General features: G+C 36.1%; 1 protein-coding gene across 3 annotated transcripts in view; it reads left to right on the top strand.

Annotated features, from left to right (window-relative positions):
- LOC140153448 (uncharacterized) overlaps positions 1-26018 on the top strand; it is a 65438-nt gene that overhangs the window by 17195 nt on the left and 22225 nt on the right. For 2 of the 3 annotated variants that reach the window (XM_072176203.1, XM_072176204.1), the window contains exons 4-15: positions 9983-10151; positions 12125-12193; positions 13178-13227; positions 14440-14556; positions 16169-16223; positions 17743-18120; positions 19033-19428; positions 20082-20213; positions 20644-20745; positions 21326-21535; positions 22447-22626; positions 23598-24005. In XM_072176203.1, coding sequence (XP_072032304.1) covers positions 9983-10151; positions 12125-12193; positions 13178-13227; positions 14440-14556; positions 16169-16223; positions 17743-18120; positions 19033-19428; positions 20082-20213; positions 20644-20745; positions 21326-21535; positions 22447-22626; positions 23598-24005 — 2266 coding nt within the window. The remainder of the gene's footprint in view (positions 1-9982; positions 10152-12124; positions 12194-13177; positions 13228-14439; positions 14557-16168; positions 16224-17742; positions 18121-19032; positions 19429-20081; positions 20214-20643; positions 20746-21325; positions 21536-22446; positions 22627-23597; positions 24006-26018) is intronic. The other variant, XM_072176205.1, reaches the window with a different exon arrangement.

Below are 26018 nucleotides of genomic sequence, written 5' to 3' on the forward strand. Positions count from 1 at the left end.
AGGAAAGGAGGTAAAATAACTAAAGTCTAAAGTCGTAGAAAAAGTAATAAAAATCCTGTGTCGTTCTGACCCATCATTTTTTGCGGGATTCCTACAACAGTCCTTACATAAAATCAGAACCTAACCAAAAGATGGTGGCTCTTTCTGAACTCGAATATTTCCAATTTTAAAATAAAATTTCCATAGAAACCTGACTGGATGACTCAGCTAGATGCCTGTGGTCAAATCTTTTCATTATTGAGAAAATGTTTTCTTGCCCAAATTGGTCCATTATCGGACAAGCATGTTACACTGATCATGTCAGGTTTTACTCTTTTTTCTGTGATGAATATTATCCTAGTAAGAAGTGTGTAATGCGTATTAAGGTTATGCTTGATTTTGACAAATCTTGTCCGCACATTTCCTGTACAGTGTATGCAGCCACATAAACCAATTTTTCCAGAAAATAAACATTTTAGGCCTAAAATTAAAAAAAATCTTAGTTCACAGGAAAGGTTATAATCTAAAGGATTATTATTTTGATAGCATTTTAAACCTACAATGCTACAATCCACGAAAAAAAGGTTGGCACACTTTGGCTGTCTTTTGGTATATCTCTGCCCCCGCTCCCCCGATTCAATGTTGGACTAAGCCATGTTGTCAACAGGCCTGTGAGACCCTCCAACATTGAAAGATGGGGAGTGGGGAAGGGTGATATATAGGGGGTAGTCTGTACTTCACATATACTGCATGTATGTTTCACTCACCTCTCCAATTTTGATAGGGCACGCATTTCAATTGTTTAGTGCAAGTGTGCCAACTATTAATTTCGCGGATTGTCTGAATCAATTGCAAAAATATGCATCTAATTTCCTATTTTGGCTTGTAAAATAAAAACCATAAAAGGTATGGCCATAAATTTTTCAGGGAGTAATCCTCATGTTCGTATCAATATATAAAATGCATATTAATCAAAAATATAGTGAAATAAGGGATTAGTGAAAAGAATATTATATGATTGCCGATTATTTTAAAATTATGATAAATCTCCCAAAAATATGCATCTAATTTAATATTTTGGCTTATAAAATATAAACCATAAAATATATGACCACCAAATTTTCAAGGATTAATCCTCATATTCATGTCAATATTGAAAATTATTATTAATCAAAAATATTATCGATTATCAATAAATCCTTTATCAATATTCAATGTTTAAAAATGTATAGGCCTAAGCAACCGACAAAACTGAATATCTGCAGTAATTTAAAAATATGATTTTCTCTGTATAGTGCCCTAAAATAAAGGTACGTGTAGAAACACAGAAAAAAAAAGAAGGATGGACTTTGGCAAAAATTAATAGAATGACAAAAATAATACGATGAAGGGTATTGTAAAATAATAATAATAAAGAAAAGAAAAAGAAATCAAAATATATGCAGGGGCTCGAACCCCTGATCCACCGCACCTGTGCCAGATGCTTTAACCGCTCGCCCACAGATCTGTGTAAATTCAACAGGCATAATATATAACATAATGCTATTCAAGATACATGTAAATGTAAATATACGCTCTACAGACGATATACAGTCAAAAATATCGCATTTTTATGGCATTTGTTTCTTTAACTGTATATTTATCATATAGCAGGTGTTGACTGACATTGTGCTCCACATTTAGTTCAGTTTTTGGCCGGGATAAATGACTTTGGGACAAAATCGAACGATATACACATCTATAAATGTAAAGAAAGTTATATTATATTAAAATTCTTTACTTCAAAGACCTGTATATCGTTCGAATTTGGCCCAAAGTCATTTATCCCGGCCCAAAACAACTAAAAACTGAACTAATTGGAGCACAATGTCAGCCAAAACCTGCTATATGATAAATTTACAGTTAATGAAGCAAATACTGTAAAAATTACGGCTCTGTGGCCGAGCGGATACAGCGTCTGACATAGGCGTATTGAAGCACGGGTTCGAGCCCCGGTTTCAAGCTCCTGAATATATTTTCATTTCATTTCTTTTTTATTAGTATTTTACAATATCCTTCATCGTATTATTTTTGTCATCATATTGATTTTTGGCAATGTCTGTCCTTCTTTTTTCTGTATTTCTACCTTTATTTTACGGCACTCTACAAATATCCTCATAATTGCCGCACTGATGATGTTTTTTGTTGTTTTTGTTTTTATATAGACATACGCAACATAGGCCTATATATACGGGTGCAATTACTTGAACTTGAATTTATAATAGCTGGTTGAAAATTGCCCATTCAGTTCTTTTTATTTATCATTTACATTAGAAGCAATTCGATGTGATACTGCATTCAAAAATTATTCTTTCTTTTGTGCCAAAAATTCTCGTGTAATTCAGACCCAAGCCAGGACGCAAAATCATGCATTAGCGATGTTTTTAATGACCACTCCCTAAATAAACAAATACATTTTTCTATTCTTTTTCACTCATTATAAAGCCCTATCTATTACCCGTTTTTGTGTGAAATATGAAGTTAATACAACATTCCGTTCCAGAGTTATTGAGAAAAAAACGAAAAAGAGATGAAATATTTAGCATTTGACTTGGACAATCCACGAAAAAAGGGTTGGCACACTTTGCCTGTCTTTTGGTATATCTCTGCCCCCGCTCCCCCAATTCAATGTTGGACCAAGCCATGTTGTCAACAGGCCCGTGAGACCCTCCAACATTGAAATATGGGAGTGGGGAAGGGTGATATAGGGGTAGTCTGTACTTCACATATACTGCATGTATGTTTCACTCGCCTCTCCAATTTTGATAGGGCACACATTTCAATTGTTTAGTGCAAGTGTGCCAACTATTAATTTCGCGGATTGTAGTCAATGTCTTTGGACACTTTTGATAGGGTAATGTATATAAGCCCCTCCCCCGCCTCCCCGATCAATGTTGAATCCTGTTTTGGTCATGTGCGACTAGTGGCACCCAACATTGATTTGTGAGGAAGGAACTTGTGATCACATTGTTTGTATGTGAATTAACTTTCAAATATGACCCTAAGCGAGGATGTCAACATAAACTTGTTCTGCATAAAATGTTGTCAATTAGACCTATAGCAAACAAATGCCTTGGATATCGATTGGCAAAGCATTCTTCAATCTTCGGATGATTGATGTATAGGGGTGCTCATGACGGGGCCAGTTCATGTCATGTCATGATTATACTTTGATAGAGGACGGGAGTAAAAAACTTTGATTAAAAAGTGTTATAAACACAAGGAAAAGCAAGGTTATCGGAAATATTCAATTATTCTCATGATCATACACGATACAAAATATATGTGGGAGGGGGTCTCCCTGGTTGGAGGTATACGGGGATGTGCCATGGTTTTAGGGTACCGTACCTTTTCAGCGATTTTGGTATATGATTATGGGTGGGTTTTAAGTGCATTGGACTAATATTTAAATGATAAATCCTTGGCGCTGCTTAACCCTTTAAAAGGTTTTTTTAAAATTTATTTAGACACCCTGTGTTTTTGACATTGCTGTGAAGTCACAGATCTGTCAGCATTTTTAACTTGTTTTGTTTCAAGGAACTTACATTTAGTTGCTATAATTTGTTGGGGTTTAAACATTTCCTATGTGCTACAAGAAGTTCAACAACATAACACTACAGAGGGTTGTAGGTTTTTGCCGCTGTGTTAAATAAAACATAGTCATAACCACGTTTTTGTCAGGAAGACCTAAAAAACTGATAAATGTTTTTATTAAGTAACAAATATAATATTTTTGCCTTCAATATTTTAAATTTTCCAAAATGATTTTCTGTAAACTTGCAACAAAGAAATTAAAGGCATTAACAAATTAAGAAATTAAGAAATTAAAGGCATGGGTTGTCAATGCTTACTAATACAGTGCACTTAAAGCCATATTATAACATTTTCATACAAAATAGATTAGCATTTCTTTGCCATAAAATGTTAGTTTTTACTGTCAGATATATCCCCTTTTATTTTTGAGCCGAACAACTACGGCAAAGCAAAGAAAATTGGAATTTACTACCAGCGCACATGTCGCCAATATGTACCACTCCTTCGGTCATGTTATAGTACGACCCTTTGTTGTGTAGTATATCACCGTCCCGCACGCCGTGTATGCGTACTGTGTGTTATGAGCGTCGTGTATGCGTTCGACTAATAATTCCATCGTAATAATAAAACACGGTTCCATCGTTTTATTCAAAATCTCGGATTTTGACAAAACTACAGCACCTAGAGTCTTGATTTTTGCAGGGTATATTGGTTTAATAAAGTACAATATAATGGTGTAAAAAAATTAATTAAAAAAAATCAGTGAGGGCGTCCTCCTCAGTAAATGTTATAATATGGCTTTAAAGGCTTATTCAGTGAAAAGTGTGAAAAATAAAATTGTCTATAAATTGCGTAAAAGTAAAGAATAACTTATTGAAATTGTTTTCCCCAGATAGCCATTGGTTTATGTTATAAATAATAAAACTAGAAGATACTATTAAAAGACCTATTTTTAACAAATTGGTGACAGTAATAATTATTTCATAATGTTATGCATGATTTTGTTATTTTGTTATGGCTTGAACTGAATCTGCATCATATCAAATATTAAATTTCGTAAAAAAAAAAAAAAAAAAAGGAGAAAAAGAGAAGAGAAAGGAGAAAAGAGAAGAGAAAAGTTTAATAAATGCCCCAGGTAAAATGCATAACCGTGGTAATTAGTATCGCATGCCTAACGCATGGTCGATTGAAGGTGGATTCTCGGCCCAAAGGCCTATGAAAATTACTGCAGGACCGCTGATATGCAGCCGGCCTATCACATTTTGTCACTAATCCATGCATGCTTTAGTAGGCCTAATCATAAGGTAGGCCTAATCGTGAGTCTCCATCCTATGTGTCAGTAGACCAGTGGACCACATTTAAAATTTAGCAAATTCAAATTCAAACTAAAATTTTATGCAATAATAGTGCCAAAATGGTCCACCAAATGCCTTCAATTAGGACTTCATTTTGCAAAAGTTTCTCACTTCTGAGGGACAGACACCCCGTGTGGTGGATAAGGGCCTAAACAAGTGGTCGTTTTCACTTCTGATTTTGACACCTGGCACTTAACATACTTTAGCTGCCTACAAACTTGTCCACGAAAGGCTTCATATGGGCCGTCGTTTCGGAAATTTTCAGCTTTTTCAAACTAAACTAAACTAAATAATATTGCCAAAATGGTCCACCAAATGGCTTCAATTAGGTCATTATTTTGCAAAAGTTTCTGACTTCTCAGGGGGTGTACATCCCCCTCATACACCCCTTATTATTAGAAAAAAACCTTATTTGGCCCCTGTCAAAAAACAGTACCCGCCTGATACTAGTTTGGTCTAGTTTTTGCCAGTTTAATGGCAAAACATTTTGCCTACAAAACTGAGCCCTGAATGTCATATAATGAACAAAGAGATGCAGCAAGGTTTTTTGGTTATTTTATGCTCTTTTGCTGCATTTTGCTCAGCTTACAAGAATTACACAAATAGAATTTCATTTACACAGATCTATTTGAAGCAATAAAGATGATTAGCTATCTGGTTTACTAAATAACAGACTGCCAACTTAATGCCAAAATTGACATAAGTGAAGAAGTATGTGAAATCACAGACCCCAGGCCCAGGTATGGGATTTCACAGACAGGTCTCTGAATTCAATTGTGTCTATGAATTCTCAACACTCCCAAAACTGAAATTATTTATGGATTGTGAGCAGAATTTATGCGTGTTTTATGTTGCTTACACTATCCCAGTGGCCACACCAGGGGGGGGTATGGGGGAAATTCTCCCCAGTCAGATCTCTTTCCCCCTATTTGCCTGTAGTAAAAACCCCAAATTACGAAAATATCCGCTTTTTGCCCCTTGAATTTCAATCCCCCCACCCCCCCCCCGAAAAAATTCCTGACGCTGCCACTGCACTATCCTAATATTCAGTGGCGAAGCCAATGAGGGGCATTTCCCCCTGCCACTCATCATGAACTGTTGGTAGATGATGGTCTTGGTGAAAAAGAAATTGGGGTCTACAATAAACAATTTTGTGTGCACTGCTTATGCAAGGTGAAGAAACAAAGACCTTACCTCTCATCATTGTTGTTGCTAAGGATGATGCTGTTTACCAAGAGTGAAGATGTTTACAAGATAGCAGGTTGATATTCCCTTGATGATGCTCAGTACTTCATCCAGTCAAACTAATAATCAAGTATCTTGTGCAGGGTGGCAGTTCAGTTCCAAATCTGCAAATCAGACCTTATCCAGTCACACAATTTAACTCCTGTAATTGTAGCTCGGCTTAGTAAACTTCTCAAAACTTTTTAATAACTCAGTCAGTTGCTCAGGGAGTCCAGATGTGTAATTTAGACTGAATGGAATAACTCCTTATATATACCAAAATTAATGGAATCAAGCCATATTATAATGTAATCAACATTGTCCAATCAGAAACTTCCAAGTGAGTTTGGTACTAAAAACTCCCCTAACCAATCATGAGTTTCATGAGTAGGTTCAGATATTAACTTTTGACCAATCACAGGACTGGTATGATTCAGATCACCAGTACAGTGGGTGGTGTCCTTTGAGGCTCTAAGAATCTTGGAAAGGGATGATACATTACTTTTTAACATGTATACCAGCTGTTATGCCAAACTGTATTATCTTCTTGGAATTTTGTTCTCTCATTTACGTTGTGACTTGTGATTATGTTTCATCAATGAGGAATACCATCAAGTTGCGTGTTATCCACATCCCACATACTTTTTAAGTAGAGTTTCAAGAATTATGGATTAAAGTTTCACCTTATCCATTTTCATATATAGCGCCTACAAAATTGTTTTCCACTTAATTCGCCTGCCTGATGAATCATTTCAGTCATAAAGCTGAATGATTTTGCGGTGTGAACAGGCACCAAATCTTTCAATTTGAAGTTCATCAATATGTTCTGAAAAGTTAAAAAACTTTTTCACCTGAATAATCAGTTTGTTTTCCAGTGCCATGTTTTCGCATCAAGGGAATTCTCTCAGAGACATTATTTTGTCAGTCATAGATACATGTACTTCACAATGACTGGTAAACTAACTTCCCAACACACACTGGTATACTACATGTATACTATGCAGCCATGCACAATGCAGCTCAATACTGTGAGCCAGCCAGACAGGCCAAAGTTACATGTACACTACAGCTAAATTGACTTGTGTGGGGTGACATTTCAATTTTAGCCATATTAAAAAGGAATTTCGTGATATAAAGCCTCACCCCCCCCCCCCCCCCACTTTTTTTCAAACAAAATTGAGATTTATATACCACTAGAAACCTCTGGCTACAATGTTCTTGCAGATTCATTTAACAAAAATATGGTCAAATTTGAATATAGTTCTGATACACTAGAATGAAATTATAACACAGTGGCTTATGGAGCAGGAATACACATGCATAACTAATTGAATATGCAAAATCTGAATCAACTAAAATTGCTTTTTTCATGGATATCTACTGAAAATGTCATAAAAAATGATGCTAGGATCAAGAGATACTCCTTTAAAACTGTTATTTCACTATGTAAATATCTATCACTATGTAAGTATGCGCGCAAATTGCAATTTCCATTGTTCTTTGCCCTGCATTGTAGTTTGCTCAGAGCACATGTATTTTAAATCGCCCACCACATTTCATGAAGCCATTGAACAGTGTAGATAGCTATTATTTGGCAGAAACTTTGTGTATGTTTTCCAGTAATAATATCAACATGTGGTGGTATATTCTACAAGAACTTTTTTTTTTAATTTTTAATTTTACTGATGTGCCACTTATTTGCTATCTAGTGCAATGTGAGTTGATAACGAAATGTACCTCAATGAACAGAGCACATCCAGGTCTTGCAAAATATATATATTTCTTGATAAACGACTAGTGGCATAGCCAGGGGGAAGCTGTCCCCCTGTGAGAAGTCGTGCCCCCACGCCCGGGCCCCACGCCTTGCCCCTGTGGGATGCTGGCCGCCCTGATATTTAAGTTTTTTGGCCTTTTTGTACTTTTTAACCCATTTTTGACAAATTTGGTCAAAGTTTGCCCCTCCCGCTTGAAATTTGCCTTGCTCCCCCTGGCTCCCCCTCTTGCCTACACTCTGATAAAGCCCTTGCTACGCCACTGGTTGACCCATGTTTAGCCAGTCTATTCTCAAAATGAAAACAAAGGGAACCTGTACAAAGTAAAAGGAGCGTCAGTTGATGTAGTGAGGTCATGTTGCAAAGGATTATGGGAAGGGTAATATATCTTCTCTGGGCAACTGCCAATTGAAGTGAACTGACTTTGAACTCCAACTATTTTACCTTTACCCTACTTAAACTTGACTCCTAACATCAAACAGGTTGCCAACTAGTTCCAAGACATACATACATGATAGTATGTTACATTAATGCTTTGGTTACATATAAATACCATGAAAAATCTAGTACGTCAATGTATATATTGCTTAACCAGAAAACATACATTCTTGTGGATATGAACAGGATTACCCAAACCAATCTTTACCCACTCAAAGAAATACTACTGGAATTTCAGGAAATGTAGCTAAATGTTTGTTTCGGATTATCTGCAATGTTATGAACCATATAGTTTAAACATTTACCGGTAATAGGATATTGGTTTCAGATTTTGTCAAAGTGTTGCTAATTATGACTTCCAGTTAATTTATGCATAATTAATTAGCTAGCTTCCATAAGTTGCATAATTAATCAGGTAAAATTGCTTAATTAATTAGGTAAAATTTTTAAAAAAATGACCAAATAGATTTTGATATCTATAGTTTTTGAAAATGAATAAACAAAAAAAAGTTCCTAAAAAAATTTTTTGTTGCCCTTTTTTATGCCTCCACCACAAGACATATTGTTTTTGCACTGATGTGATGCTTAGGCCATCTAAATTTAATCGTTTGTCTCAAAGCCCCCACGCACATTAAAAAAATCGCCCGCTTTTTGCACATTATTACTGCTGGATTGAGTAAATTTCATTGTTTTCTTCTGTTTTATTTTTTTTTCCAAATCCAACACACAAAATTGATGCCAGATGTGCAGACATGAAAATAGCCTAAATCGTAAATCTCAATAAAAGTCTTCATCTTGACCACAGTGAAACCTCCTTTAGAGATGAAAGGTGGTCTATTCTTGTCAAAAAGCTCACCTAACAGATAAAAAATCCTTAAAAACCCACATTCTGCATTAGGTTTTCAATTTGGGAACGGATCTGAGGCAGACAGAAAGTCAGATGGAGGGATGAGATAGCAAGTTTCATAGGGATCAGGTGGATGGCAAAAGCAAATGACAGGAATCTTTGGTGCCAATTTGGGGCTGGGACTTGGAGAGGCTTTCGCCCTTAAGTGTGCTGAATATGGCTAATGATGATGATTAAATTAAGATGGCCTTTTTTCTGCAAGTCAAGTGCAAAAATATAAATGATTTCATTTATAAATATTACGTCACCAATGCTATTGATCCAAAAAAGAAATTTGTTTGAATAACAAGATCATATGAACTGTTGTATGATATGTTTGACTTTGGGTCTCGCTTTGGGTGTGATTTAAGGTGGTACTACACCCCTTGATAAATTTGTGATTATTTTTGCATTTTTCTCAAAAAATAATAACACACTGGTAACAAAAGTTATGTATATTATAGGGACAAGGAATCCAATTACTACACTGGAATTTCAGTGACTCAAGACGAGCGGTATGTTATTCATGATAAGAAAAGAGAAAAAAAATGTACCTCATTTCTTAACATATATAACGAACCACTTGTCTTGAATCACTGAAATTTCAGTGAAGTAATTGGATTCCTTGCCCTATAATATACGTAACTTTGTTACCAGTGTGTAGTTATTTTTGAGAAAAATGCAAGGTGTAGTACCACCTTAAGTGTACAATTTAGTAATGAATCCCAATGTGACAATTTATATTTCTTTTGTAGGAGCAAGTTATTGCCATACTACAAGAATGGAGAAAGAAAGCAGGCAGGGAGGTCACACTGAAAGCTCTCCTGCAAGCCTTGGCTAATAGTGGCAATGTAATGGTAGCTAACATCATTGAAGATAAACTCCAGATTAAAGGAGATACACCACAACAAGCAAAGGGTCAAGGTATGTATAGATCATTACTATGATTATGAGGTTTTATAGCACTGGCATGAATGGTTAAAGATTTTAACTTCAATACTACACTATTTTTTGCTCACCTGGAACGTTTTCACTAGAATAGGTGACAACTCTCTAGTCCGAAGGCTCCCTAGTCCGAATGCTCCTTATATAGTCCGGAAGTTCGCTAGTCCGAACACGTAATTTACCATTTGCTAGTCCGAATTCTGAAAAAGGTTCGCTAGTCCGAATATCAGGTTCTCTAGTCCGAGGGTTCGCTAGTCCAAATAATAAATACGGTTCTCTAGTCCGAATATAGAATAAGGCTCGCTAACCCTAACCCTAACCCTAAACCCTAAACCCTAACCCTAACCCTAACCCTAAACCTATATTCGTACTAGAGGACCTTGGGATTAGTAAACTTAATTTGGTTTGCGGACTAGCGACCCTTTGGACTATAAAACCTTTGGACTAGGACCTTTTGTGGTTAATTTCTAAACTGCAAAATGCAATATTGTAACATTGCTGAGGAGGACACCCTCAATTTTTTTTTCAAATTTCTTATTTTTACACAATTGTAATGTATTTACTTGTAATAAACTAACATACCCTACAAAAATCATACTATCATGTGCTGTATTTGTGACACAATCTGAGAGATTTATTAAAAGGACAGAGCAAGGCATGTAAGTCATGCAATTAAAATATTAGTCAAATGCATACCCAATGTTGATAACACTGTATGTATGTGGCGTATGTAATGTTTATATCACATCAAAATGACCGACCTCAGTCAAGATTGACAAAGTGACACTCATTGGTGATAAATGTGCTGGAATTAAATAGAGATTTACTTTGTTTTACCTCATTTATTTGTTGTTTGGCTCAAAATTAAACGGTATCTTTTGCAGTTGAGAATAGTAATAACTTCAAATAAGTTCAAACTGGTAAATACAAGGTCATTTAAAAAGTAGGCCTACTACCTGTTGGGTCATAACTTTTGAAAATTTACATACATATAGTTCAAATTGTCACCTACAGGTGGTGAAAAAATCATGTCAAGACCATTTTCAGATTTTTGTTGGTGACCTGAAAACTGCAGTAAGATATGGTACACCGGAAACGTTGACGCATCTTTTGATATTGCACTTGAATGTGCAGCCAATGTACGAACTTCCCTCTTTATACAAAAAAATCATGTTAGTAACAATATAAATTTTGAAAGAATATACACCTTGCAGTCCAAAACATCATATGTGACTTAAAAAATAAATTTTGATGGACAGAAATTACCCAGAATTCCAATTTTTGGAGGGATATCTTGTAACATCTCAGGTAATGGTAATCAGCATAGTGTCCATCCCTACAGCGTGACTTTTCTAGCTGCACTCTTAGATAAAAAAAACAAAGGTTAAAGCTACTATAACACATTTTTCAGTCAAAAAAGTAAATTTAATTCCCTTTGTGATCTATTGTGGTATTTTATCCCAAAGAAAGCAACATAATGCCACCATTTTACACCATGTTTTATTATCAACACACTGTACTTGAGGATTCAATCATGTTGCACCATTGTTCATCACTCGCATTGGCACGTCTGCGTAAACCATGCAGATGACGTGGACGCATTGTTGTTAAACGGTGAAACATGATTGAATCCCTAAAAAAATAACATACATGTATTTGTAACACCATTTGGATTTCCATGCTTGCTTAATTTATCAATTTAATCTTAAAATGAAAAATAAGAAATGATTATTGTGATATTGCTTCTGTTCATTCTGTCAACACCATCAACAAAATTGTAGACCTAATGTAGTTCATGTATTTTTTTTTCCTCTCATCAAGACCCATCCTTGGTCCCAGAAGATTATGGTGTGATTATGGGAAAGCGTGACTATTATGCTGTAGATAAATGTAAGAATATATATATTTCTTTCATTTTTGTTTTATTTTTGTTTCATTTTTTTTACTAACAGACTATTTAACAGACCTGGTAGATATGAGAACACTGGAAGAAAGACTTGACGATGATGGCCATGAAATGTGTAAGATATGTTTTCATTACTTTATTTGAAACTTCATTACTTCAGAATTCTACTAATTCTACTTTATTTTTTGTGTTCTCTGTTCAAAGATTGCTCTTCAATTTAAAATCCACAGTCCCCCTGTGGAAGATTTAGGAAATATCTTCCACAGGGGGAGTATGAATTTCAAATGGAATTAGCGCATTAACCAACTCTATTTGAAACTCACCCTCCCTCTGTGGAAGATTCAGAGTGAATCTTTCTCGAGGGTGTATGAAATTCAAATGGAGCTGCCTAATGTGCAAATTCTATTTGAAATTCATACTCCCACACAGGGGTTGTATGGATTTTAAATGGAATAGCCCATTAGGTGTAGGGGACTGCAAAACATCTGATCACTTCTGTAAAGATGCAACAAAAAAGTTCAAATTTGTACTTTGCTCCAGTATTGGCAAACTTTTCATTACCAAGGCACGGCGAAATGATTCCCAATTAACTTTTAAGATTTGAAGATTTAAAAAAGGGTACAATACCAGCTACTTTGGCGCATTTACCCGAATCTAGAACATAAATCCCAATTGGGCGGAAAAGCGCTTGACTTAAAAACTTCTAGTACATGTACTTAATGGGAAGTTTCTGACCAATCAATAAATGGTCACAAAACCCATTGTTATTGCAATTTGGAGTTTCATAGACTTCGACTAAATTGAAAGGTAAATATGTCAAATAACTGCCGCAGCCTAACACTGGCAAAAGTAGCCCAAGTTTAGACAAGTAGCGGCATGGGTTTTTGAGTAGCGGCAAGTAATCGCCAAGTAGCCCAATTGTGCGCCTAAGGCATCACTGCTTTGCTCACTGCATTATTTTCAAGGAAATCTCGAGAGGCCTAACATGTTGCATCATATATAGATACTCAAGTGTCACACGTAACATTATCTGGTATTATTTGCCTTAATTTGTAACACCCATCATCAAAACAATTGTGCAATATTATTCATTCTACAGATGCCAGAACTATGTCCGAGTTAAAGAAGACATTCAAACCAAAGGACCGGGTGAGTGATTTGTTATCAGTCATTAAAGCAATAAATTGTAAAATTGCTGTCAACTTTGTATTGCTATATTTTGGCACAAATGATGAAATATTGGTAGTGTTAATTGCTACAAAAGTCTATGTATTCCAACCAAATGAATGCAATACATGTATAGAAGAAAACAGCATTATAGTTTATTATGCATGTATGATTATTGTCAAATTTACTTTGGAATCCTGAAGTTAAATATGAAATATTTCAATAGATTTTGTTGCAAATTTTCAGGTGTTGTTATTTAGAAAGTAGCTTAGGACTTTGATGCATGTCACAAACATGGGCATCATTGTGAGCATCGATGTAGTAATCAGATCGGTCATTCCCGAATTGGTCCAATATTGGCCCTTCATTTACTGATCTAGTGAACCAATTAATTATTTTCATGCAAAATCAGTATTTAGGCTTCAAAATGCACAACAGCAATTAGCTAACATGTAATATTTTATTGGAAAATTGATTACTTCAAGGTGTTTACCAGAGGTAGGTGCATGGTTTAAACTCAGTCTGGTTTTTCCATAGACAAAAAAGATACAGACCCTTCACCAAGGCATAGTCCCTGTGCTTTGTATGCAATGAGAATTCTTGCATATTCATGAGAGTCGATCATATCTAACAAATCAAACACATGTTTACATGCCTGTGATGTGTATCTTCATGTTTACACAGATGACAGTAAAATACACAGTATATGCTTGGCAATTTTGTATGTTGCACTCCTTGGAACTTTGCCAGTTGGTGAATGGTCTGTAGTTTATTAGTTTATGGGGTTTTCCTTGTTTTAATTATTTGCCATTATAGAGGGCATCCTAATTAATTTCTTCAAGAGTGTAAAAAAATAGAAAACTTTCATTTTCATAATCACAAAATCACATGAAAATTATACCTGCATAGAAGCAAAAACTTATGTAATTGTACATTGTTATTGTATTTTTGGTGATGTTTCAGTGTTAATTTCGGTGATAATTACAGTGTTACTCATTTCAGTGTTTATTTTAGATTTCGGTGGGATTTTTTTCCAAGTGATTTTTAAATTCATATTGTGGCATTATCAATAAACACTATGACAAAATTCTTTATAAAGTGTATGCTCTGTCTGAGTTGAATGATAATTAGTTTGCATGCATAATTCCTTGTGGTCATAATTTCAAACTGACTATATCTATGATTTGGACACAGGCAACTGGAGAGTCAGATCCTGCAGCTAAATTGAAATACTTCTGCCCTAAATGCAATCAAGGCTACAGTAATGTCACCCTTCTGAACCTCCACGTGGACGATTGCATAGAGCATGTGGTAAGTCATTTGCATGCTTCGCTCATATATATTTTTTTTTTTTGCGTTATATTTGTTTCTCAATTAGGCTCAGGATTTTGGAATAGCAGAGGCAAGATTTACCTGCCCAAAATGTAATAAGAAATATAGTAGTGTCAACCTTCTGCAGTATCATGTTGATAAATGTATCACAGATGAGGTGAGTTCATTGTTGTGATAATATGTTGAATTAATGCTAAATGTGAGTACTAACATGTAACATGGTCTTATAATTGGTAACATGATTGGCTAAGAAATGGTGATGGAAACTAACTTTGAAAGTTAAATCATCGGCAGAGTGCAACACTATCGTAAGTACAGTTGAATGCAATAGCTGCCATTTGCAACATTTCAATAAATTTACTTACTTTTAACCAATAACACTAGAAAAAACACCCAAATACATGTAAAGGTGATATCTTGGGGTTAGCTTAGCGGCCATCAGGAAAGTATACAGAACATCAACACTTTACAATGAGCATGATGAGGGGATTGTGCTGCAAACAATAAGTGTTTTACAAAAGGCAGCTATTACATTCTACTGCACTTACGATAGTGTTGCACTCTGTCATAGTGTAGTTTTTTCATTGTTGGGTTCCATGTTTTACTGACAATTATAATTTATAGGTAATTAGTGTAAAAATCTAGAGCATACTCCATTTAGGGGATATATGACATGTTATGGTATGATTTTATCTGTGTAAAGTGTATGTATAGTCTGGTGATTAACTTCAGGAATGTATGTCCACAATTAAACAGCGCACTATGGGTTCAAATTCCAGAGTTCAAATTTGATGCCCTTGCTAGGTGTTGCTTTTGTGTAGAGTTGTAGGGTGTATGTGGAGGGGGGGGGGCTGAGTTTATATCTGCATATTATGCTAACTGTGGAGCCTGATGTCTTTAAGCCATAGAAACCGCAAACGTCCGCAATTGCATGTCTAATGTATTCGCGAAATACGTCCTCTTGCTTGGTTAAACTTCTTACACACAAAAATATGCAAACAAAATGGTTGAAAACATTCTTGGTATACAGATTGAGTACGGATTCAGACGACCATGTTGCATAGTCCTAAATGGTTTACACGTTTTGAAGGGGCTTACACATGGGGAGGGTGTGTGTTTCTTCAACACCCTCTGTGTTTATTGCATATAGTACAAACATCTACAACTATGCATATAACAAGGGCTCATATTGAAATTCCCTTACACAGGAAGGTGTGCGCCATCCTGCAGCTTTCCTGTGCTAGCCTTCTTTTGTTAAAATCCTGGGCAGGGTGTATCACTGATGCATATAATCCATCCGCTTTATGACCGAGCTTTCCTGAGGCGCGCGCTTAGCGAGGGGAATCCTGCCTTCTTTCTGTGTGAAAACGTGGTAGGGTATTTCAATATGAGCCCTAATTTAAATTAGAATGAATTTTGGTTTAGTAAAAAAAAGTGCACAGTGAATTAAAAATGGCTTTCTTTCAAATGGAAAAGGAAAAGGAAGGACTCTACTTTTTCATGTACTTCTTCAAATAGTCTGCACAACATGTCACTCACATTTGTAACCTGAACTTTTTGTTTATTTGTATGCTTGACCAATTAAATATAGGAAACAAGGAATAAAGTCAAAATACAGATGTCTATGGAAGCAGTAGATGAATTGGGTATGTATGATTTGATCATTATTTGCAATAAAATAATCTATTCTAATGGGATCAGGTACACTAGCTACCAGCATATATGCTGAAGACATGGACAGTCATCTGAATCGAATTTCTGAAGAAATTTCACATAATGCTGAAACCATGTACGTCTTGCTCACACCAGTTTGTTTATTGTGTTTGAAAGAAGCGGCATTCAATCTTTAAAGTACCCACTTTGTCTCTGTCACAGTTATGACGGCAATAAAACTCAGTTATTGCAAAACAATTATAGTTACAAGAAATGCAATGGTAAACACTACTTATTCAATTATATATTCACCGTTGTGATTTATCTAACATAACTTCTTCTTCTTAGCGTGTCCAAGCGCAGGGTCACATGTGCCTGAGCCAATAGCAATCTAACATAACTGTAACTCTGACATTGAATGAGTTGAACTTGCATTATCTAAGCCCTGGTCTCAACATCATACTTGCATGGAGACTGAGAGCTCAGCATTCATTGGTTTGCTACTCATAATGCAATTGAGTGGATGAGAGTTGAGTTATTGACTTTTTTTGAAGACTATCAGATGAGACCATCATAGCTTCAAAGGATATGCTGCCGATGACCATCCATGTCTAAACATAATTGAAATGAGCAACATATGCAGGGCTTTGTGTTCCATTTATGAGCACCATTCTGCGTGGATCATTTCTTTGACACTTTTTTTAATTATTGAACAATGTAACAATTGAATTAGCCAATCAGAACTCCACTTCCATGTCTACACTGTGTATGTCCTCAAAATGTAAACAGGTGCCATTCTTTTCTGCCAGCAAGTGTATATAGAAGTGCAGTAGTTATGGTGTGGACTTCGGGTGTAATCCTTTGTGGGGCTAAGTAATTTATTTTTTTTTAAAGTCACTATAATAATTTGTAAGGGTATGAACTCTCTGGTCAGATGGGTACCAGTTTGCATATTTTAAAATCTTACAACTTTTGTTTAACCCCCTGAACACTACTGGTCATTTAACAACATTTCTGATTGGTTGATAACTTGAAATGCTCATTTCAATTGCCAATTACGACTAGGCTTTAAACTATTTATGGTCAAATTTGCATTATTTTGCAGATCTTATTAATTCCCTCCTTGATTGGTTCAAAATTGGACACAAAACCGTAAAACCTTGTCTACAAGCATATATGTTTTTGATGAAAGCTAAATTAATACGATATATGCGTAAATATGCCAATGCAATGGATTGGCCTTACAATAATACTTGTTTGTATATGCTTGGATCTGTAATTTATTTGCTCAAATTCTATAATGGCATCTGGATTAATTTAGCTTTCATCAGAAGCACTCTATATGCTTGTAGACAAGGTTTTACGGTATTCATTTTGGCCAATCAGCAAGTAGTTTTCATGGGGTTAAAAAACAGGAGTAGAAAAGAAATGCTGAAATGACTATGATGTAGTTCATTTCATGAACAATGTGTAGACCATCCTATCCTTCCCTCTGTATTTATTTATCTACAGAATTCTTTCATGACACCCGTTCCTCCTTGTCCAATTCAGAACACATTTCCACAATAGATGATGCCCTTATTAGGGAAATAGCTTACGGGTGCCAAGAGGGGGATTGGCAGCAACTGGCATATCATCTTGGATTTATGGAACATGCTATCAATAGATTTGAAGTACGACAACCTTCCAATACACCACAAGAGCACGCCGAAGTTTTGCTTAAAGATTGGAGAAGGCGGCAGAAGCAGAGAACGGACATGGTACTCAAAGTCGCAGTGGCATTGCGGAAATGTAAAAAGATACATTTGATAACAATTGCTGATAAGATTGAAAAACGGCATCAGGCAGCACAATTTCGTTCAACAAAAACCCCGCAGACAAAAGAAAGAGGTATGTCCAGCATGTGTCAGACCTTTGCATGCCTCCAGTAAAGCTGGTTTCTTAGCGTCATCTGCTTTGGATACTCTGATGATGTTTGTTAAGTCAGTATGCAATTGAGCCAGCAACACCAGCAGTGACATGCGGTAAACAGCATTTGCCAATACATCGATCACCCCATGGTTTGGCCCAAAACGGCAAATCACTGGGAGCTCAGGTACATGGTTGCTTGTGACGTATGGCATGGGTCACAATTTGTGATGAATGGTCCTTTAAAGGGCAACAACACTGATTTCAGAGTGTCATGCAGTGGTGTGCCACTTGGTGATTGCAGTTTGCAGCAATGGCTCAGAATTAACTACATTTTCATTTAGGCATTCATCAAGTGGCACACTGCTCAGCGGTAGCGGCATGACACTATGAAACCAGCGTAAGAAGAACATTTAAATATCTACTGAAAACCATAACATGATGCTACTTGCCTATATTTGCAATTTCCACCTTAGCAATTAATAATCAATGATGTATTGTGCCTAAACATGAGTAGATATAGCAATTAAACTGCATGTCGTCACTTACAAAATCCATATGAGAAACACTGACCCATGCTTTTTGATATCGGAAGTCAAAGAAGATCCGAATTTTTCAAGAAGAAGAAGAATTTTTTTTTTTTTTCCCCAGGGTTCGAACCTTTGACCCCCCGCATGCCAAGCACACGATCGCGGACCGGTAGCTGGACGGGTTATTGCTGCCCGGCCAGCAATTCCGTGAGCATATCACACTTAGGGTGATTGCGTCATCGCAGACCCTGGGATGCATGCATGATCAGAATTTTTCATCGTGGTATTTTGTGGTTTTTACTGATGTTAGGGTTAGGCATCACCCAAATAGACTAATTGACCAACCTTTCTGGTTTTCTTTCAGACTCTGCCATATCATCGGGTATTGGAAGTAGCATGGGTACAACTATTGATGAAGACACATTACAACAGTTATCATCTCAACTTGGAAGAGATTGGAAGAAACTAGCAGCTCACTTGGGCTACTCACAGAGGGCTAGAAATAGATTAGAGAATCGGCAACCAGACTACAACAGTCAGGAGCAGGCATTGTATATGTTGAAGGAGTGGATGAGACGGCAGACACCAGGCACAGATGTTGTTGGCACTATATGTAAAAACCTGCAGAAATGTGGTGAGAGGCATCTGGCCGAGTTGGCTGAATGGTTACGAAAACAGTCATCAGCAGCAGCAGCTGCAGCTAGTCCAGAATCACCAGCAACACTTTCTTCTGGGCTATTTAGTCCTAAAACACCTACAGGTATCTATGGTTATTTTTTGTTCTGATGTAAATGTCAATTGTGTATACCGTAAAGATTTGCCTAATGGTCCACATGGGCTCCTTTGCCATGGGGTAAATTTCACATACAAATAGATAGCTTCCTCCTATGAATATCCCAACAAAAATAAAGGGTCTGTTCCCTTGTTTGCTAGTGAGATTTTTACGGGAGGGCACTTTTTAGTTTATGACTAAAATTGCAGTTAAATCAAGGGAGTCCATGGGCGCCATTATGCAAAACTTGACCGGTAACACTCTTCCAACCGAGATTTTTCACTTCCAAAGGCGTGTCAAATAGTATATTTGAGTTGACATGTTCATTTTGTACGCCCTCTGTTGATCTGAGATAAAAACCTGCTAGGCTAAAGACCTTATAGTCTACATGAAGGAAGTTGATTTTTTTTTGCATTTACTTTGGTCAAAGCAATAATTCTAAAAGTGTTTCAAACTTCCAAGTTACAGGTGCTATAAGCTACATAATATCATAAATTTAAAACAATAAAAGTTTTGAAAGTTATGTTTTAAAAAGATTTTATGTGGTTTGCTTAGACACTGCGGTATTATTTTGCCCGCAAAAAAAACAACAGAGTGCATCCTGACTGTAAACATGTTAGATTTTCTATATTAATCTGCAGGTGGAGTGAAGAGCAGATCAGGATCCCATATTATGATCAGTTACCAGTGGGATTCACAGAAACGAGCTATGGAACTCAAAAGACAACTGTTTAAAGCAGGTTACAATGTGTGGATGGACGTGGACAAAATGGGTAGGTAGCTATAATTGAGTTTGGTCATTAAGGTTACGGGGGCTGTGGGTCATATAAAGGTTATGGGCTGTGGTGATAAGCTGAATTTAAAATGTCTTTGCTACAGATGATTGAGTGATAACTGATTGGTGATTTGTTTAATTATGTCTCCTGTGGAGAGTATGATATCAGAATGGACAATCAATAATCATGATGATTGCTAGCAATTTAAATGCTATTTTTCAGACAACACTTGTTTTGAAACAAAAGCAAATTCAGCATTTGATCATTTTCACATGCTCATCATTTGTCAGTTATGGTATATAACTTTAGGCTTTTGATCACAAGATTAGATCCAGACATTCAGATAATAACAATAAAAAGTTTATGGAAATATTACATTCATATGATATAAATTAAATATGAAATGCATTTATTTATGATATTGCAGGAGGAGACTTGCTTGGTAGTATGGCTGATGCTGTAGAGAATGCTGCTGTAGTCATCTTGTGTGTCTCACAGAAGTACAAGGAAAGCTCCAATTGCCGTGGAGGTAAGCACATTTCAAACACCATGATGGGGATTTATTTTTAGAACAGTTTAAAATACTCTGTTCTTGATAATTATTTATTATTTCAACTTACAGTAGTGTTTCTTTTCAGGTGGTTCATTCGATGCGTTTTTGTTTTGAGATATTTGCACTTGCACTTTTAAATATATGTTTGCATTCATTCATTGTCATTTACACCATAAAATGTTTTTGGTCATTTACACCATACAATTTCAGTCTAATGCTGAACCTGGAAAAACAAAACATACAAAACTACTCTATACATTTTCACTTTTAAAGCAACTTGGCACATTGGTTAAGAGCTCCTTTGTATAATTCCTGATCAAGGAAAACGAAGAGGCAATTAATCCACTTTCTGAGATGCAATGGACGACAAAGGTCTCACAGCCAGTTCCAAACAGGGTAATGCCTAGTTATTTGTATCCTGTTCTGGGCATCAAAAAAGAACTGTATCTGAATACTGAATGATTCTCCTAAGTTAAATCTGAAACAGGTTTTCGTCAATGGTATTGAGTAGATATGCTTTATTGTATTTACACCACTATTCTTTTATATTGTACAGAGGCCAGCTATGCATTCCAACTGAAGAAGCCTATCATTCCAGTTATAGTAGAAAAAGGATACCAGCCAGATGGCTGGCTTGGCATGGTGATCAGTATGCGTCTGTATTATCGAATGTACAACGATGAAGTCATGAAGGATGATCTACCAGCACTCATCAATGATATTGGAGACAGCGGCCGTACATATCAACATAGTGCAAGTTTTTCCTGTGAGTTAACAGTTGATCAGTGTAATTTGATAATATGAATACTTAATTTATAAATTAGTTTACTTACTTTTACCGCCACCGGAGACATTGAGTTTCCTGGTTGTCTGTGTGTTGTGGTTTTGCGAGCTTAATTTCTTGGAACTAGTAAAAGGTATATAATGTTTTGCAGTAAACCTTTGACATTAATATTTACTGCGTTGAAACGCACCGGTCTCTGATAGGCTGCTGATGCGATCTGCTGTTGCAGAGTGGAAATTTATTAATGAACTTCGCGCCGTATGCGTTATTAGCTCGGATCAGTGTAATTTAATAATATGAATGCTTAATTGATAAATTGGTTTACAAATTTTTTTATACCACCACCGGAGGCATTAAGTTTCCTGGTTGTCTGTGTGTCAGTGCATCTGAGCTTGTGAACATGCTTTCTCGGAACTATAGGCAAAATATTTAATTCTCGATCATGAGAGCCAACTTGGGTATGCACAGATATTTGCATCGAGCATACTACACAAAGACACACACTTACGGCGCAAGCACATCTTTTGAGAATTGACCAATCACGGACTTTGGTCGCGCGATCGTGCTGACACAATAGTACGCAGAAGGTGCATCCTCTCATGAACGAGAATTAAATATTTTGCCTATAGTAAGGTGTATAGTGATATGACCTCTTTCTTATAAGCATACACCAAATTAGCATTTTGTCAAGACTTCATTGAGGGATTAGATGGCTTGATTCCATAAGCTGCATAATCCAAGTCTTGATACTGGGCTAACATTGAGTGTTCTTGCATGAATTTAATACCATTCTTTTTATTGTTTAATGTTTGTTTGTTTATTATTCATTGCAGTAGATAGAGTCAAGCATCACATAATATGAATTTACTATGTTTTTTATATCTTGATTTCAGCAAAAGCAACACCTTCCTCCATAGATTCCTTTGACCTGAAGAATAAATGCAAAGCCTATGTATACTTGTGTGATCCTCAGCATGAACTCCTACCATATGCTGATGTGTGGGTTACTATGTTTCTCAATCCAAGCTTGAGAATCTTCAAAGATGAGGTCAACCAGCATCTCTTGGCTGCGGGTAAGCTTAACCTACCTTGGTGACTTATCATTATTCAAGGCGACAAGTTTGGAAAGGACACATTTTTCCCCATTATGTTTTGATGAATAAAGTATTGGATCCAAAACATAATGATAAAATTGGATTCTTTATGCCTAATATTTATTAGTCTTGCTATGAGTTTTTAAGATATTGGACTCGAGTACGTCTTCAGTTGGGCACATTTTCCCCCATTATTATGTTTTGATGAATCCAAGTGTGTGAAAATGTTGTATCCAAAACATAATAATGATAAAATTACTAGTAGATGCTTTACGTCCTATATTTATTGGTCTCGCTATGAGTTTTAAAATATTGCACTTAAGTATGTCTCAGCCAATATTTTAAAACTCATAGCTCAACCAATAACTATGGGCTCAATTTCATATTAAAATTAGGTAGTTTGAAAAAGAAAAATTAGAAATACATCCAAATTAATGTTTTGGGTGTTTGTAGTAGTATAAATTTTAGCAATGAATAAAATATTATATGCAGCCCTTTTGACCAACATTGGAAATTGTAGATCAACATAGCAATGGGCTATTCCATTTAAAATCCACACTATCCCTGTGGAAGATTTTGGAATTAACTTCCACAGGGGGAGTATGAATTTCAATGGAATTGACACTTTAGCAGCTCCATTTGAAACTCATTCTCCCTCAGGGGAATATACAGGTTGAATCTTTTCTGTATGAAATTCAAATGGAGCTTCCTAATGTGCTCATTCCATTTGAAATTCATACTCCCCCTGTGGAAGATATTTCCAAAATCTTCCACAGGGGGAGTGTGGATTCTAAATGGCATAGCACAATATATTGGTTTGAGCCAAATTGTCCTCTTCATAATCATGTATACTCTTTTCCAGAATCATCAAAATTCAAAAGTAAACCCTCATCTTTTTATTTATTTCTAAACAATATTGCTAACACCCATCCCATTTCATCCTTCTACAGGTGGTGATCCTTTGCACAAGAGCCTGAAAGCTATATTTGGTACCACTAAACCACCGCTTTCAGTAGGAACAGTCTTACAAACAACCCCAGGGAATCTGCCATGCCAGAAAGCCTTCCATATCATCTACAAAGAAAACGTCCACTCATCGGGCTATGTAACAGAACTTCGCGCTGCCTTTTCCGAATGTCTGTATCTAGCTCAACACAGAGGAGCTTCATCAATAGCATTTTCCTTGTTTACTCCTCAACAAACTTTTGAATTTAAGACAGTTGTGGAGCAACTTGTGAGCTGTGTTCTGAATGAACTGAAGGAAAAAGATCAGGGAAGCTTAAGACGTCTTTTGTTTGTCACACAGAATACTTCCATTACAAAGAAGATCTCCAGTGAATTATATCATGTCGTCTCTCGTGAGTATAAAATATTGACATAGATTAATAACAAATCTTCCTCTCTCTTTGTACAGGAGCGCGCCATTGTTAAACCCACACTTGCAAATAAGCGTATGCGCGAGTGTGCAGTAAGACAGAAGCGCACTCACACATTAGTAATCATTATTGAAAGGTCAATTTAATAATTTGTATATGTGACGTGTCATGTCAAAAGGAGACACTTTTTGGATCGTAAATTGAGAAATAGCCAAAAATCTGCCTGGGTGATTTTTTCACAATTTGGGTTTGTTGCGAATTTGTGACGTTATTAATGTTAAAAATATTGTCTGATAGTTTCAAACCGGAATATAACTGGCATCTTGTATTTTTTGAGACATTTTTCAAGGTAATTCCTGCTCTCAACATTGTCAATAATATTTTTAAAGGTCGATATCTCAATTGTCAATTTTATAACACCATAACTTACGATCTCAATATCTTCGCTTAGGAATGTCTGATTTCATTGGGGAAAACGGCGTTGTGGAGCAAAATATCTCTATATTTAAGATATGTAAAAACCTTTAAAATTGATAACCTGCCCAAAAGTGTCTCCTTTTGACATGACACGTCACATACATGTATTAACAATTAGTCATGACACAAATGCCATGATAAATGATAGTTTTTTTTGTTGTTGGAAGGGATTCAATCATATCATGTTTTACCATTAGTCCAGAGCATCTGCATGGTTTACTTTGCTCGGGCAGCTTAAACCATGCAGATGATAATAATAATAATAATATTTATTTCTTATATAGCCCATTACATACAAAATCTCAATGCACTTTACAATATGTTAAAAACACCAAAACTACAAAGATTAATTGCACAAATACATTTCAACTATATCAAAAATATACAACTGATACCCAGATAAAACTCAGAACCAGCTGAGATGAGACTAGGTTAAAAGGTAAAGTACAATTTTAAAATTTTAAGAAACATCACTAAATGCATTGGTAAAAAGGTGAGTTTTTAAAATACTCTTAAAATGATTGATGGAATTTGCAGATCTGAGTTGTATAGGCAAGTTATTCCACAAGACTGGAGCTGCATTACAAAAAGCTCTCTCACCATAAAACTTTGTATTGCACTTTGGGACACTCAACAAGTTTTGTGTAGTAGAACGTAGTGAACGGATGGGTTAATATGTATTAACCAATTCTTTTACAATAGGGCTAGATCATGCAAGGCCTTGAAAGTAATCAGGAGCACCTTGTACACGATACGCTGTTCAATCGGAAGCCAGTGGAGATCGTATAAAATTGGCTTCATGTGGTCACAATATTTTGCACGAGAGACCAGGCGTGCAGCAGAATTCTGAATGCGCTGCAATTTGGCGATCTCATGTTTTGGAAGGCCAAAGAGAAGACTGTTGCAGCAGTCTAATCTCGTAGTGACAAATGCGTGTACAAGACGCTTAGTTGATTTACTATCAAGATACTTGCAGATCTTACCAATCTTGTAGATAGCAAAAGAGGCCGATCTTGTTAAAGCTTTCACATGCTCTTTCATGTTAATGCACTATCAATCACAACACCAAGATCTCAGGCTGAGGTCGATGGATCTATAGCTGCATTACCAATGGTAAGTGGTGGTAGTGGCAGGGTCTTGACAAATTGAGATGAGTCAGATGACAGATGAATAACCTCAGTTTTTGAATCATTCTTATGACGCTTGGCGAAGTAAACCACACAGATGATGTAATTGCATCATTATTAAATGGTGGTGAACGATAGTGGAACATGATTGAGTCCCTAAATTAACCAGAGAGTGAGCGATAATTTAACACGTTTAAAAATATTTTGTCAATTCTCTTTCTTTCTTTTGCTCTTTTTGCTTTTTTCTTCTGCTCGTTCTTGCTTTGACTCTTTCTTTTGCTCTTTCTTTTGCTCTTTCTTTCCTTTTTACTTTCTTCACTCTTTCTGTTGCTCTTTCTTTCACACTTTCACTTCCTGTCATTTCTTATATTATTTATTTTATCTCATCACA

The sequence above is a fragment of the Amphiura filiformis genome, chromosome 5, assembly GCF_039555335.1.
Source record: "Amphiura filiformis chromosome 5, Afil_fr2py, whole genome shotgun sequence".
NCBI classification, from domain to species: domain Eukaryota; kingdom Metazoa; phylum Echinodermata; class Ophiuroidea; order Amphilepidida; family Amphiuridae; genus Amphiura; species Amphiura filiformis.